This window comes from Frieseomelitta varia, unplaced genomic scaffold, assembly GCF_011392965.1.
Source record: "Frieseomelitta varia isolate USP_RPSP 00005682 unplaced genomic scaffold, Fvar_1.2 scaffold_1030, whole genome shotgun sequence".
NCBI classification, from domain to species: domain Eukaryota; kingdom Metazoa; phylum Arthropoda; class Insecta; order Hymenoptera; family Apidae; genus Frieseomelitta; species Frieseomelitta varia.
In genome coordinates, this window is record NW_025108674.1 from 314,500 (window position 1) to 331,916 (window position 17,417).

The window sequence follows — 17,417 nt, forward strand, 5'->3', positions numbered from 1 at the left end:
CCGACAAAGCATAATCCCGCTTCGCAATCAATTTCTAGCTTGGCGACACAATTGGCCAGCGTTTCTCCAGAAACAGAAAATTCGATTTGCCCATTACGTGCATTACGTGTCACGCGTTTCTAACTGTTTGACGTCAGTCGGAAGCAAGTTGTTTATTTTTCATTTTCCTTTCTGCGCGATTCGCTTCGTGCTTTTGACTCTTGATTGGTATCGTCGGGTTGCGAAGGGAGATGCAGAGGCAGAATATTTTATTGAAGGTAATTTGTAATGTATCGTACAATAGTTTTAGTGGAGAAATCTTCAGTCGACGGAGTTAATTGTGATTGTATTATAATAAATAAGCTATTTCGTCGACTGATGGTTTTAATAATGAAACAATATTTTTCGCGTAGCGCAAGTTGTTTCTAATGAGCCATCTATATATTAATTATATGAGTGATATAACATAAATTACTAAAATTTGAAATATTTGATCTTATTTTGCATTCTATACTGTCTATGATACTGCTGAAATGAAATGAACTTGTAAAATTCCGAAGCGAGATAATTTAATTGTTTCATTTTAATTGTAATTACAAATGGCCCAATGATACCAGTTAAGGGTTGAAAAAAAGAAGTGAAAGAATTATTTTGCGAAAAAAATATCTAAGGTAAATGTTCTTTGTTTTAACTGCACGTTCCAATAATTGAAAAACGAATTAACCGAATTGCTTTGAAATCCATTTTGTTTCAACGTATATTGCTATTACGTAAATTCGAGAATGTGCATTATATTAAATTCATTGTGACACCATCAAATGCACGCAGATCGAATAAGTTTGAGTATTCGAACAAGCTTGATGTGGTTGGAAGCAAATCGAAAACGATGTAATTTTAATTTCTCCCTTGACAATTGCACGCAGTAATCTGTGTAATTGTGAAATAATTATTGTGCAAACTGTGAAAATAATTGCGACAATGATAATCATAATAATTTTCAATCGCAATAACGAAATGTTGAAATAAAATTCTATTTCACATAAGATACTCAATTGAGTGAATTTATAATCAAAGTTCAGAAACATTACCGAAAAACTCAAATGTAAGGAATGTTCAATATCAATATACCTACAAATATTTAAAATTAAATTCTTTGAAAATAAGCTTCAAAATTGAAAATAAGCAAAACGAAATATAATAACTTGTGTACGATAAAATGTTGACGAAGAAATTTACGAAGATCGCTAGACAATTGATGATGAAATTGTATAAACTTTTTTAATGTGATTCAGAGGAGTATACTACAAAAAATATTCATAAAAATATTTAAAAAATGCTATCGATAATAATTAGTTTAGAGGCTAGTCCTTAGATAAAATTTCTTGCGATTATATCAAGTACTTCAAATATTTCAAATGAATACAAGAAGCTTCTCACTATTAAGGATTGACACGATAAACAAAAATAAAACTAACATCTGAACCTATTATCAGTAGCATTTAAACAAATTATTTTATGAATTCATAACATAGCCTTTGGATCATAGTAAATAAGTTTAAGATTTAAATAACTTTAAATATTTCATTGCCAATTGAATAGTGGTCTTTGTGAAAAATTTTATGCAGGGTGTCTTAATTTTCTTGATGTAACCGAGAAAGAGATGATTTTTCTAAACCAGAGAGAAAGAATAATATTCTTTTTCGAGGAAAGTCGAGTTTCAAAGTTTATCAAGTATACTTGAACTTATTTAATTTCAGACTAGATCGAGGCAAACAATCGACAGGAGGATAATCAACGTATGAAAACTGAAAAACATAAAATAAAATTTTTCTCGTTCTGTCTTCAAGAAAATAGATTCTCAATCAAGTTTTTCACATTCTTGAAAACAGAACGTACTGAAGAATTTTATTCCACGTTTCTCGTTCATTTTCGTACATAGAGTAACTTTCTGACAATTATTCACCGTCTGTCCAGTCCATATAATTCAAATACACTTAAGAAACGTTCAAAATTGACTTACTCAAAAAACGAAAAGCGCTGTGTAAGAAATTTATTCCACTCCATTTCTAACTTCTTTTTCTAAACAGAATGTTTCCTTAACCATTTTCACCACGAAAATTAAAACACCCTCTATATATAGTAGGCCCGGTTAATAACATACACTGTTATTTCCTGAACTTTCTAAAATTGCGAAAAAAATGTTTCAAGCAAAAGTTGCATGGTTTTCCGGGGGATATATAATACTTTAATTGTTTTGTTGTTATTTTGCTTTTTCATCGAGATACGACGATCGCTTTCAATTTTTCAAATAGAATGATATATGTATTTTTTCATCCATTAGGCAATTCATTGACAGTTCGACATTCTCTCTCTCTCTCTCTCTATATATATATATATAATTATCTCTTTATATTATATATATAAAGAAAAGATATCAATCTATATATTACGAAAAGCTACGAAGAGACGTTTAATTTTAATTCTAATTCTGTTCGGGGGATATTTCAATCCCAGTTCCGCCAAATCTGTATAAAACGAGAAAATTAGCGATGTTCTTGTGTCCGCGCTATCCTCGTACATAAATTCTCTAAAGTTAAAGTCAAACCATCTTCTGAACCAATAATATCTCGCAATACGTACAGATTAATACCTCTTCGTGAGATTGCGACATACGTCGTTCTAAAATTCGAAAATGTCCATCGTCTCTCGATAAGAAAGAAATCGAATCCCCTGGAAACAATTTTCAGCGGTTATAAGGAAACAACAACACGACGGTGCCATAAGCCCGTGCATAGTGTGCAAACTCTGAACGAAAACTGTCATGGACAAGCCGCGGACAGTTCATTATCACGATCGCGGCGTAAAAACAGGAAGGGAGGGAAAAGGATAAAAGGGAACACGGCTCTGCGAGCCGCAAGTATCAACACGGGACGTGCACACGGGAACACACACGCACACACGCACACACATAGAGCGAACTATAGCGCGAGCGTTTAGGAGACGCGTTAGGTAACAAGTCCTCTCGATGTCGATGGGGCAGGATGGCGAAACCGGGCAAAGCCTAAATTAAAAACGTTTTTGCGAAACCGCTTGTTTGTGTTTTTCCTCCGTGCGCGCGCAAATAAGCACGCTTTACACCCCCCCCCCCTCTCCCCCGTTTTACGAGATACAGCTCTTTCCACCCTCTGTTGTTGTCCGCGCTCTTTTTTTCATTTGCCATCTTCTCCTCTTCGTTCTTCGCTCGCCTGATCTCTCCTTCTCTCTTTATTTTCTCGCCTATCTGTGTTCTATACCCTCCGTTTCGATACGGGGGAGTCCACCCTCGGTGGATCGACGCGGGAACGCGGCCCAATCCCGAGTCGCCGAGAATGAATGCGTAAGAGAACCGTGTGACCTGGCTCGCGCGAGCGTAAAACCGGAGATCTGGGATCGAGAGGATCTCTCCTGATAAAAACTACTTCGCCGTCTGGCACCGGTAGAACGTTTATGTTTCACGAATGGGCGATTAGCACGCGAGCTCAACCCTTCGTTGCTGCTACTGGCCTTCGTGGTCTTCGTTTTTCCCAAGAAGGCGGAATATCAACATAGTATTGTATTTTAATATTTTTAATATTCGAATGTTGTTACACTGTCAGAACAGAATTTATTCTACTCCGGCGATGTAATATTCGAATATGGAGTTGATCGTACAAGGGAGAGACTCCGCTGTACACTAAATTCTTAAAAAGATACTATAGAAGACCACGGAGGAGCGCAGCAGGGGATGATTCGTCATTGGAAAATATTTGTCAATTTTCCAAGACGAGTCGTGAAACTTTCACCTTCCAATAACGAACCGACTCGTCTCGTAAAGCTTCAAGTATTTTCCAATGATTAGCTAACTCGTCGTGAAACTCTAATACTTTCCCCAATTTCTGCCGCGAGTCTGAAGTTTTACGACGACGAACGAATTCATCGTCCTCGGTCGAAGGGTTGAAGGGTCTAAACCAAACGTTAGAATAGAAACGTGATCTAGTTCGAGTAATCAAGTAGATGTTACGTTATAGTTCGATCGCTGGCAACTTTCATAGGCCATTTATATTACGAGACATAGTACATGTGTGTACCACGCGAGTGCAGACAACAGTGCTGTAAACCAATAGATTTAGTATGTCGTGTGTAAATATCAATAGCCGGCGTCTGCCCACTCTCGATCCTTGAATCTGATTGAATGGAATTTCCTTCCCTGTGTGCGTGAAAGCGAAGAAAAAAAAAAATGATGAGTCGATTCGAATGAAAGATTGCAAGGGATGAGATACTTATCAGGTAGATAAAGGATTCGATAATGATTGCGAATGTATGGCTCGCCTCTGGGCCAGTAACCTTACAGTCTTTCATTCTTGAAGATGAATCGGGTGGATGCTCGATCCATTACCGTGACTAATCGCCTCCTTTTTATGTTTCTTTCTTCGGGGTATCTTCTGGAACACCCCGAATTCAGGGTCGTACTTCAATTGCATCATGTTCATGGTGGCGAGCAGCGTCGTTTTGACGGTGTTGGTGCTCAACTTTCATCACAGAACGCCGGACAGATACATCATGCCGCAGTGGGTAAGAAACACGTACAAACAAATTATAAATAGACTTTCTAGTTGAACTGATTAATTCCTTTCTGTCAAATTTTTTAAAATTTCAAGTAATTTGAAATTTAAATGGTATAATTTAAAATATTTATTTTTAATTATAAATATATATATATAATTATATTATTTTATTATATTATTATTATAATTAATTTGTATAATTATAAATATACATACATATATATATATATAATTAATTTTAATTATATTATTTTCTAAATTTTATTTTTATTGTATTAATATTTTTATTATATTGTTTATTATATTATTCTTCATTACATGTTATACTTTCTAAGCGTCTAATTATTGTTTGTAATATTATCTATAGTAACTCAATGAGTTAAAAATTATTGCGTTTTATTGAATTGTCCCAAGTTGGACATCGAAGGAAGTTGCACTTAAATTACGAATAAAATAGTTTTAAGCTAATTGTGAACATGCTTACATGCTACAAAACATGCTTAAACATGCTACAATTATAAAAAGATGTAGAAACGTGAACGAAATTCTATTGGATTCTAGTGAAGACGAATTTCTCTTCTTCCTGAGAAATCTTTTAAAGATTTAATTGTACGATATAATAAAAATCTTGTCTGAAAACCTAGAATTATATTTAAAAGAATAAACGATAATATACTCGCCTATAGAGGGTTAACGGGACAAATTAAAGTGCATACACGCGTTAAAGTTGAAATTTCGAAAAAGCTCTTTTCACATCTCCTTTGACCACAATTGGTCAATTTTAACGAGCATTTCAAAGCTCAAATTAAATGACTTAAATCTACTAATTGGTCTGCGGATTTTTAGGTATCTATAGGAGCTGCAAAAACGTGCAAAGTGAACATAATGTGTAAAAATATAAAAGACTCGAAACGTAATGCTCGTTATAATATTCAGTGGATGAGGTAAATTTTTACTTAGACTTCATTTATTTAATCATCAATTTAGTTGAAAATCTGCAATTTCGTCTTATTTTTCGTTCTTATTTGTTTCGTATGAGCATTATAATCACTGGTCTGTGTCATTATCATGCATTTATAGAAAATTTTTAAGTTGCACAGGATGCGAAAATTTCTATTTTTTTTTTTACTATATTTATTATATAATTATAATAATTAATTAATTGCTATATAACGTTATATAATGTATCAATAATTATATTATTACATTATTACTTACCATTATTGTTTATTATATTCATATATATTATGAATTTGCATAAATATCTGAAATCTAGTTACTATATTCTTGATTTCTTTTATATATTTAATTAATTATGTATTATAATGCATTATCATTATTTACAGTTAATTACACCGACGAAAGAGAGCATTTTTTTTCTCTTTCGCAACTTCGTATTCGATCTCTGTGATGAAACAATATTTTATTTTTCTTTTCTTGATTTTTATTCATTTTTTCTCTCTTTTATGATGAAGGAAGGTAAATAAATCGAGGTTCTCGCCCGGAGACAAGATAATTATGGTTGCTTTTGACCCTCTGTTTTATTAGCTACGAATAACAAAAGATAAAATTGAAGTTTGCGTGACCTGCTTCCATTATGAATAACAAGGGTTGACAAATTAGGGTAATAAATATTGGATCAAATAAATGTGTCTTCTGGGTTTCCTTGCGCAATTGAATTAACATTGATGATTAATATCGTTAAATACTTCTATACAAAAGTAATAGATTTAATAATAAAGTAATAATGAAATGAAAAATATATCACGAAATAAAAATTACAAATCATTTAATTATTCGTTTAACATAAAATTGTAAAAGTTATTTTAATTTTTATCGAAATGAATTATTTTGTTTCAATTTGTCAATTCACTAATAAATCACATGATCATAAATAGTTTATTACGTACAGAAATAGCAATTCCAAATAATTAGTTACACAATAATAATACAAAAATTATAAACATTCTAGAGTCGTTATTAAAAAATATGTTATTAGAAAAGTTAGAAAATATTGAATGATATCGCGTCAACATTAAGACAGGGCGTTTAAATTGTTAAGAATATTAAAAAAAGCCCTCGTACATCAATATATTTTTAATTTTCGTATTTTTATATTACTTGTACTATTATTGTATAACTCGTTATTGGAAGCCATTAAAAACATTTTATATTCTTTTTGAATACATGACAGAGCTGCAAGATACCCCTCATGTGTCAATACTTCTTTCATTATTTTGAATTATTATTTTATTATCTTTCATTTCATTTTTACATTATTCGACAGCTCATTATTGAAAATTGCTACTGTGCTGTACGTTACCTGTGTACGTAGTGAACTGTTTATAAAAATTTATACAGTTTTGTTAACGTGTCGTCCGTTTTCATAAAAATATCGCAGGGAAAACCAGTTGGCGCTGATAATTTTCTGATCCTGATTGTACACACGCCGGGATTAGGTAACAAGCTCTCAAAGCTCGTTGAGTTTTATCGAATGTGCCGGAAGAACTTCGACAGATGTATGCAAAGTGTAGCCAGTGTTTTCGTTCATAAAACTCCCGCCCTTATCCGCAGTGGCCATTACAGCCATTAAAGACAGTGCTTTAGTCGCTGAAAGTTTAAAGTGCCTTCGAGGCGTTAGCACTTCCTTTTGCCCGTTGGTTACTAGAACTTTCATAAACCAAGGGGGAAACGTACTTCAGCCGGAGACGAGAATCCTACCGGCTACGAAAAATTCCCTGCGTTAGTACTTTTCCCGTGCCATTATTTCCGGATGGGAAGCGAGCGCAACCGGGAAACAAAGAGTACCAATCTACAGCAAAAGAGAGAAACACCGTCCATGACCTGTGGTGTGTGTGTGTGTGTGTGTGTGTGTACGGTATTAAGTAATTCCAGTTGCACGAAATAATTTAACGAGAAAGGCGAAAGATTTTTCGTACTCCGTTAAATTCCGTTAAATGCCGACTTTTACGCCGGGGTGGAGCGAAATTTAATTGCGGGGTAGAAAAGTTCCATTTCGCGGAGAAGGAACGAGCGAACAAGGAACCAGCTACAAACAGGAAGTAATAACAAACGAGATGCTTCGCAAGAGGATTAATCCGGGAGTTGATAACAAGTGAAAGGTTCACTTTTGCCATTTAAAAATTGAAAACGTATACGTATGACTGGGACAGAAATCGAATTTTATTTCGTGAGGCAAGTGAACCCGAATGAGAAGTGACGAGTATGACGAAACGTTATGCGAGATTAATTCGAAAGTTAATAACAAGCCGATAATATCATCACTCATTGCTGCATAAGTTTCATACAATAATTTTCGAACAGACGTGTAAAATAAATGAATAATCAGAGAGAATATGTTCAACTTTGTGCAACAAAGCATAGGGAACCATACGTGAAAGAGATTAATTAAGAAGTTAATAGTGAACGATGTCGTAGTATCGTTTGCTATATGAATTTCACATATTTTACGTTTGAAAATGAAAATATGCTCAGGCATTCGAGAGAAAGATGGAAAATAAAAATAAACGTGACTTACAGGAAGGAAATTTAATTTCGCGAAACAGATAAACCAGTTACAAAAATAATAAACGAAATGTTCTACATTTAAGAAATTGAATTCAAAAATTAATAGTGAATAAGGGATTATCTACTACTTTTAATCTCAATACCTTTCTGCTTAGAAAAATAGAATTGCACACGCGAACACTTTCAATATCTCTCAAAACGTACAAACAAACAAAAATGAGCTCACATTGCTTTCAAAATAAACAGTCCGATAGATAAACAAATTTATGCAAGTCTAAATTTATAAAATAACAAAAATAATTATATATTATATATACATGTAAGAATACAAAATATAGATATTTTATATATACTGTGTATTAATATAATACATAATAATAATTTATTGTTATCACTATTAATACATATAGATACACATACATATAATAATAATAATATGTATTTTATATATAATATATACTCAATATATATTTTGTATTTTCATATGTAATTATATACTTTTGTATAATTATTTTATTTCTATATACATAATATACACAATTGTAATTTTATACAACAATATCAATTTTTTTCTTTTTCTCCGTAGATTAAAACGGTGTTTTTACAATGCCTGCCGTGTTTACTGCGCATGAGTCGTCCAGGGAAGAAGATCACAAAGAAGAACATTCTAGGAGGCAACCGAAGAGGAAAGAGCATAGAACTGAAGGAGAAGAGTAGCAAGAGTTTGCTGGCGAATGTTTTAGACATCGACGATGACATCCGTCACAAGAATAGCGCGGCAAATCCTCCTTCCGGTTACATAAGGTACTGCAGTCACTGAATATCACTTCTTGATTCCGCGGCAAATCCTCTTCCCTTTTTATCGTTAGAAGTTCGTGCCGCGAAAACTAAAGGAATAATTTAATCCGTTTAGACACCGGGAAACTGAAACTGAAAATTCGCGGAAATCCTTTTCACGTATTGCGTATTCCTTTGCGTGTACATTACTCGCTAAGGTACAGAATGTCTCCCATAGGTTCTCGTACAAACTTTGCTATACCACCTGTTAAAATTTGTATTTTCGCCGGTTGGTAGAATTTTTATTTCCGGCAAATATTCCGGGGTTAAAGCCAATCGATAATGTGTTTTTGTCATATTGCATCGGTGATTTTTGAATAATTAAAGCTTCCCTATACGTGTATTTCGTAACACAGTTCACTGCTTTTCTCCCATATGTTTTCTACATTTTGACGAACAATAAGCGTGTTACTCATATTTTGAACAAAATATTTTTCACTGTGTCAAAGCAGAGCACGAGGTATTTAAAAGTATTTACAAAAGTATAGTACAATAAAGTTTAGTTTACACTTTTTTGCAATTACAGTTTCTTTCATTTATGTGTATATACTTATGTTCATGATTCAAGTTGTCATTTACAAAATATTATGATACTCGTTATAAATATATAAATATTATTTGTATTATTTTTAGTCTTTTTTTTGTTATTTCTTTTCTAATCATATGTTATATATTATGTATTATTATATTATTATATATTATATCAAATTGTTCTATATTTTACTATATTATTATATTCTCTTGCAGTTAACTATTACACTACATTTTGTAGCAATTCAAAATATGAATATCGTTTGTTCGTTTCACGTTTTTACAGTTTTGTTCAACCCTTTCATTTTTTCTTTTTTAGTACTATGAAATTATCTACGAGTTCAAAAACATTGTTTTGGAACTTATTTGTCTGTCTGCATGGAATCATTCAATGTGCGCCGTCAACCCATATGTGCGTTTGATACTATTGTTATTTCTGTGCCTAGAGATAAAAAAAAAAAGCAAGCGCAATAATAGCAGTAAAAGCTATTTCTTTTATTGTACAAACGTTTACCTTGTAATATTTTTCTCAATCTATTACTCTCTTGCGTATTTTAACAAATCGTTGAAATCAATTACTACAATAACAGTAAATAGTCTTTATTATTAACATCCCGTTTTTATTGTGCATGAACTCTGCTTCGAGGTTTATCATATTCACGAAAGTATTTGAAAACCTGTTATAAAAAATTTTTGCAAATATGTTATACGCGAAAGTTTCAGAAATTTCATTAATTAAATGTAAAATCCAAGGATGTAATAAAATTATTATATTAGTAAAAAATTAAGTTAAAATTCTAATAATCCAGTTATAGAAATTATTCACTATGCAGCTAATAAAACAAATATAATATACAATGTGAATAATAATTTTAGACGTTTGAGATAGTTCTCTTAAATATGTATTAATATACTCATATACTTTTTAACGATTTTTATGAGGTATATAGTATTTCAATAAATATTATTAATAAATAGTCATGCAGTGACTTCAAACTGTTTTGTACACACACGCACATAACATATTTATTAAAATTAATCTGTTAAATGTTCAAATGTTTTCGTGTAAAGTACTGAATGTAGACAGAAATATTTATAACATGATTAACATAATTTATTATTAATGTTACATTTTTACGGTTAACACGGATATAGTAAAAATATCTCGTTGAAATTTCTGTATTTTAATTTTAAAATAATTTCAAATATAAATAGAATGAATATTATTTAGTAGAATATTATCTAACTTTTAAAGTTTTTTATTATAATAAATAGACTGTAAATAATTATGCAATTTCGCATTTTTATACTTATGTTGTGTTCTAAGAAATATTTTATATTTCTGCGTGCATTTCTCTGCAGTTTTTCATTCTTAAACTCCATATAAACGCGGTTTGGTAACTAAATAAACAGTATAATAACGCATGTCAATGTCACAGTTGATAGATATCAAGAACGTGATATCACGATTTGACAACTCGAATGCAAAAGCCTGGTATTTCCTAGGCAAAGTTTAGTGCACGAAGATAACATTTTATCCTATGCTCGGCTAACAACATGATCCAATATCGTCATTCATACGCTGTAACTTTAAACCATGCTAAAACACTTTTACGAAAAAAGCACGTGACTCGCATAATAACAAGCCTCCCCGCGACACGCCGGATATGTAAATGCAGTGCAAGTGAACACACGGCTATCCGCACGTGCTTTCGAATCAACATAGCTGGGATGACAACGTAATTCAGCGCGCGTAATCCTCGTTCCAACAGACATTCTACGCTCCCGGCTGCATCTCGAAAACGCCACGCAATAACATTTTCAAAATTCGAGTTATTTATTCGAGGTATTTCGAGCACCGAGCATTTATTGAAAAATCAGTGTTGAGAGTCATTCACTTGCCAGACAATTATTATTATTATTGTTATATATGTAGAATGTCGAGCTGCGTCAATCAGTGTATAAAAAATATATGTGACTTGATTTAAAAAAGTGGAATTGACCTTAAGATCTCGGATGGAAAGACCTAGATAAATATAGTAGTTGCTATGAGATGTGTCCAAATTTTATTTCGAATATTTTTTTTTTTAGAGATAATATATAGAACTCTGATACATTGTTACATACAGAGATAGAAAGATATATGTTTTTATTTAAAGAAGGATTCTTCGAATTTCCAAAACTCTTTCAGTCACAAGAAAAAATTGTCACAACCTCCTGTATGTTGAAAAATGTTCGTGAACAAAGCTTTTCACGTTTTCAAAAGTAACGGGAGATGTTCAAGCGCTAATTCTTATCGAACCACACTGTGCAATAAACCCCGAAATGCGTTAATGCGTGAATTAGGTAATCTCAACTTTGAAAGCCGAATTTCGTGTCTCCGTGTCTGTTGAATACAACATGTCAAGGATATGGAATTTTCCATCTACGAGAGTCGTTGTTCGTTTAAATTTTCAGCTAACCTCCGCCGAGAACATCTATTTCCTCCCTTCCTTTGATGCTTGCCCGTGATATCTCGCTGGTATCAAACGCTAGCTGAGACATTTCCAATAAAATAATTCCATATGCTTCTCGATGTGTCTGCCAGACGAAACGAGACGCGTCGAGATTTATTTATGAAACGCTTTAGCGCGAGATGTCCAATGAAAAGACAGTGACATGAGAATTGTTCGTATTTCCCGTCTGATTGATTTCACTTGTTACTTAGAATGATTATTTTTAGAAATTGTGTCTGAAAACGGTAGAAAAGCGCCGTTTTAAAAGGGAAAAAGTAACCTAAATAAGAGAAAATGAATGAATTAAACAAACTGTATTAAAATTTAAAATGGAACTTTTTATTTATCGAGCACATTAGGAATTTAAACTGTTGTTTAAGTTGTAAACTATTGTATGCTAAGCCTCGAGATTAAATTATTAAACTATTGCAGATTTTTCTATTAAGTTTCCAATACTATCAGAATGGTCAAAATGGTAAATTGGTAAATTAATCTTCTCAGAAAAATTTTCTAAAAAATCTTTAATTTGTGTTGGTTCCGAGATAGATTATAGCTTGCGTTCTTTACTACATTTTAAATCCTTTTTCTATTCTTTGTATTTTAATTTCTTTGATACAGGTTTTGTCAACTCTTAACTGACGGTATCATTGAACATTAGAGCCAAATATCAGTCGATTAAAGTAAACGAATTGTAATACTTACATTATGAATTATTTATAAATAAATATGCAAGTTTTTCGTTTTCTCAATCTTCTCAAAAAATACCACCGTGAAAACTAAAAGTTTCTACAGTTAACTGCTTCTTGTACTTTGAAATATTCCTGAAGAAAAAAAATATGATTCCCAATTAATTTCCCAATTTGTTGAATGCAATCGAGATCGTGTCTCAATTTCATTCCACCTTTTAACGTGAAATTTCCTAAATTTCTTTTTGAAAAAAAAACGAGCGAAGAATTTCCATTGAATTATCTGGTTTAATTGGACAACAGGTCGGCGTTCGGTACACCAATATCTACCGGGAGGCCAGCAACGGTCGAAGATACATCGGCATCGTTACCACTCAGCGGGATGCAGGAGGAATTGCACACGATACTCAAAGAACTGCGATTCATCACAGATCGCATGAAAAAGGCGGATGAGAGCGACGAGATCATTAGCGATTGGAAATTCGCCGCTATGGTGGTGGACAGGTTCAGTATATATTTTCTACGCGACGTTGCTTTCTTATTTCTTTCAAAATGAAAATCAAAATGAACAGCATTAACTGTATTTAACATGATGAAAAATCAACAATAGTGCATAATAAATCCTTCAGTTGATAATTATTGAGTAATTTGTAATTGATAATTTAAAACAATTACCGCAAAATTGAAAGGAATATCGAAATTGAAAGTATCATTATTATTACAGAATTTTTCAATGTGAAAATACATGGAGTATTTTCCGCAAGTTGTATCAATTTATTAAAATAATGAATTGTTTCTCACGTATTTTCGTATATTCTCCACTACGTGTATAGGCCATTTGTTTTTGTATAATAAATTTAATTTTTATACCTGTGACTTCATTTTATTACTGCCTTATAAAAAGAGGCACGAAGTTTCGATAAATTTATACATTAATACATTTGTTTTTTTATACATTATATTTCTTGTGTTTATTTATGTATTATATTGTAATATGGGACATTTACATTTCAATATACAGTGATTTTTATTAGTATTCGAACATCATAGTGTTCGAGAAATTATTAAATTAATTGTTTTTTTAATATAATTAAAATAATTATCCTAACAATATAAATTTCCTTTAATTAATATACATAAAATCGCAGAACAATTTGAGCAACGAGGAAACTGTTTCTGTTATTTGATATGAACTTAACGTAACTTGTAATTTTGAACTTTATTATTTGGTAGAACTATTTTTCACGCAAGAAATTATGTGCGTTAAATAAATAAAATTTACGTTTCTAACTATAAATTGAAAGACGAGACAAAATTATACCGAATAAGATGTATAAAGCAAATTTTTAAACACTGTGGTGTTTGAATACTAATAAAAATTACCATATTTATAAACATTTAAGTAATCAATGATTATTATCATTAAAAATTTTATCAACACATTTAGCCTGTATTTAAAATGTTACTAATTACAACTTTGTTTCTTAATTACAGGCTTTGTTTGATCGTCTTCACGTTGTTCACGGTTTTGGCCACGATAGTGATATTGTGTCGTGCGCCACACATAATCGTCCAATAAATAGACTGCCCCGGTCAAGTCACCGAAAAAATGCACAAAAAATGCCAAAGGTAAAATCACTTTCATCTCTTTAATTTCAATTCTTCAGTTTATTTTGTGTCTATTAAAATAATTCTTTTTTTTTATATCAAAATATCATATTCTTTCCTCATAATTAATCCTTACCTTATTTAGGATATTTGAGGTTTGAAATAATTTTTTTAAACTTGACCAGTAGTTAATGAAAGTTCTGAAAATACAATGACATCTATCATCTATCTATCTACTATCATTATATCGTGTCTTTCAATTTTAAATATTGTAAGATATATTTTTTAAGATTTCATATATTATAGTATTCATCTCGATTATAAAATCGTTGTATGACTATATTTTTATGTTGCAAGTAAACTGCGAATTTTTATGAATTTTTAAATTTTTAGAAACATAATTAAACGGGAAATCTAAGTGGAAATTTCATTCTTCTAGTAAATGTTATGACAAATGTCTTATTTTAGATATTTTTACATATTGTATGCATTGTATGCATTTTTGAACCTCCAAATTTTTTATAAATGCATAAAAATCCGCAGTCTAGTTATAAGACATTAAAAATTCAAATACGAATTCCTCCTCCTGTAATCTCCCTTTCCCATTTTTTTCTTTTTTTTTTTTTTCTAATCATATAAATCTGATAAAAGAACTTTCCAAAAAAGAAAATCGAAATTCCGATTCCGAACTCATTTCAATTTTTTAAATTCTGCGACTCGTAAAAAGTCGTGAGATTAATCAAACTCTAGTTTCCAAATTTATATACATATTTAATGCGTACGAAACAACAGGGCATCATTCGTTGAAACACGATTCCTCTTTTCTTTTAGTTTTAAAAACATTGTTGTTCTCAATTACGCGATTTCGTTGCGAGTGATACAGTATAACTTTCGCGTGATTGCCACGCTAAAATGTTCATGATATCAACGACATTAAAGGGAATGCCGCTGTCCATCAATTTCTGATGAACAATGGCACCTACGTGCGTACACGAGTTGTTACATTCGTATATCATGTAACGTCACTCTTCGCGCGACGCGGGACTCGCCCAGAAAACGAAATTAATACAGTATGGAGATGTTAATAATTCGTTTTACATAGCAAGCTTGGCTCGTTCGTTGTCATCGATAATTTCATCAGTATGGTACGCAATTTTCCCGAAACAAAACCGATTGGAATTGAGTTTCAACCCTTCGGGGACGGTGACTAAATTCCATAATTATACTTGTACAAAACGCGGACGTTTAGAGTTATGAAAGTGCCGTCATTTAGAGTTATAAAAGTTGTTGCTACTCGTGAAATTCTAAATCAGATCGGTGTCAGACAACTTGTGAAAAAGAATGGACATTTTTACGTAGTGGAACGGACGGAAAATTGTTATACTGCTGCAGGTATTTGTCAATTTTGTATACTTGAAAGAGAAACACTGTGGACTGATGAACAAACGTACGAAATTTTATGTTTTGTACAGCAGAATATTTACAGTAGAAATCTTCGAAAATATTGACAGTAATATTGACTTATTATAGTATTTAACAGGGAAAGCAAATTTCTGCTTCAGACTCCATTATCGCACTCGTGACGATATGAAAATGCATAAATATTCGCATCTAAACCTGATTTCCCTTGGCATAGTAAATTTCATCCTTTCTTCTCTCAGCTCATTTCTTCACGTATACTGTCTCTTTACTGTTACAAAGTACATTATACTTATACATACACTCGTAACATATTCGTGAAATCCCTCTTACAAAATGTTTGAACATAACCGCGAATTTCATCTGCGATTCAATGATTTTCAAGAGAGAAATCTGAAAATTGCCCGCGGCTGGAGGGTTTAACGATATTTTTTCTCTTCTTTCTTCTCCTTTTCTTTCTCACATTTCTACCTCCTCGCTTGTTATCTGGTACCAGAAGCAACCGAGCCCGAGAAATCGATCGGATCCCGTGTACTCATTCGCTTCTCTTTCTCGCAGAAACGACGACACGTGAGTTTCAAGGAGGCTGCCACGGCGGAACGACCACGAGGAAGGAGAGCGCGTAAACGACTCGCCCTTTCTTCACCGCTGCTCTCTGCCTATCTCCGTCCCTGTTCCCTTGTTTCCTTCCGCGGCGGGAAGGAACCTCTGGAACGGGGAGACTGCACGAGCGCGAGGGACCGTGCTCTTCCAATGCTCGACGGGCGAGCCTCCTCCCGGTGGAGTGGACAGCAAGGGGAGAGAAGACAGGGAAGAAGCGAAGAAAAGGAAGAAGGAAGTGACCGGAAGAGGAGGAATCTCTCTTCGTCGTTGGGTTAGGTTCTCGCTTGCCGACCAAATTACCCAATTGTTACCGTGTTTCGTTCGATTTCGCGAAACGTCCCCCTCGCACGGGAAAAGAACCGCGAGTGGAGAGCGCGATAGGGACCGCGAGAGAGAGAGAGAGAGAGAAAGAGCACGAAACTCGACGCTCGCACTCGAAGGCGATATACACACATACACACACGCACACACACACATACACACACAATCTCATAGGTAGACGTGTTCATACGCGGACAAAGAGGAGAGCAAATAGGAGGGCGCCCCCTCCCCCCTCCCTCTTGACACGTTAAACACTGTTGACAATACACGGCCACGTTGTGCGTTCACTTTCTTCGGCTGAACCTTTTCCCCGTTTTCGGAAACCTAATAATTGTAACGCAGTCGCTTTCTCTTCAACAATCTCCTCTCACCCTTTCTCTCTATCGATCTCTCTCCGGGATAGGTGATCGACGCTCGGCCGTCGTACTCGGCGATACCCGTGATAAAACTTTTAAATTACCGCGTCCCTCGTTTATCGAATAAGCTCCGGGGACGCCGGACTCGTTCGAGGCCGTATTACATACAACGCGGGGAGAAAGTCGTACGGAGACGCGCGTCTCTCCCTCGGGAGAAAGAGAAAGCGTTGTCGCGGCCTTTCACGTAATGATATATATATATATATATATATAGTAACAGACGCGAAATGAGAGAAGGAAGAAGGGACAACAATAATAGTGATAATGATAATAACAATAATAATAATGATAACGATAACTGGTAATAATGATCGATTAACGATAAACGATATTAATGATAAATGAACTAACAATAATGGTAACAATGATTAAATAATGCTAACAATGATACTGTTGTTAATGATATGAACG

The 17,417-nt window shown here is 33.3% G+C and overlaps 1 protein-coding gene across 4 annotated transcripts in view; it reads left to right on the plus strand.

Moving 5' to 3' along the window:
• The window catches only part of LOC122528189 (neuronal acetylcholine receptor subunit alpha-7), a 286,103-nt gene extending 268,963 nt beyond the window's left edge, over positions 1 to 17,140 (plus strand). For all 4 annotated transcript variants that reach the window (XM_043653059.1, XM_043653067.1, XM_043653076.1 and 1 more), the window contains 5 exons: positions 4,460 to 4,569; positions 8,677 to 8,894; positions 12,943 to 13,143; positions 14,134 to 14,268; positions 16,225 to 17,140. In XM_043653059.1, the coding sequence (XP_043508994.1) occupies positions 4,460 to 4,569; positions 8,677 to 8,894; positions 12,943 to 13,143; positions 14,134 to 14,218 (614 nt within the window). In that variant the 3' untranslated portion in view covers positions 14,219 to 14,268; positions 16,225 to 17,140. The remainder of the gene's footprint in view (positions 1 to 4,459; positions 4,570 to 8,676; positions 8,895 to 12,942; positions 13,144 to 14,133; positions 14,269 to 16,224) is intronic.
• The last annotated feature ends 277 nt before the right edge of the window (positions 17,141 to 17,417 follow it).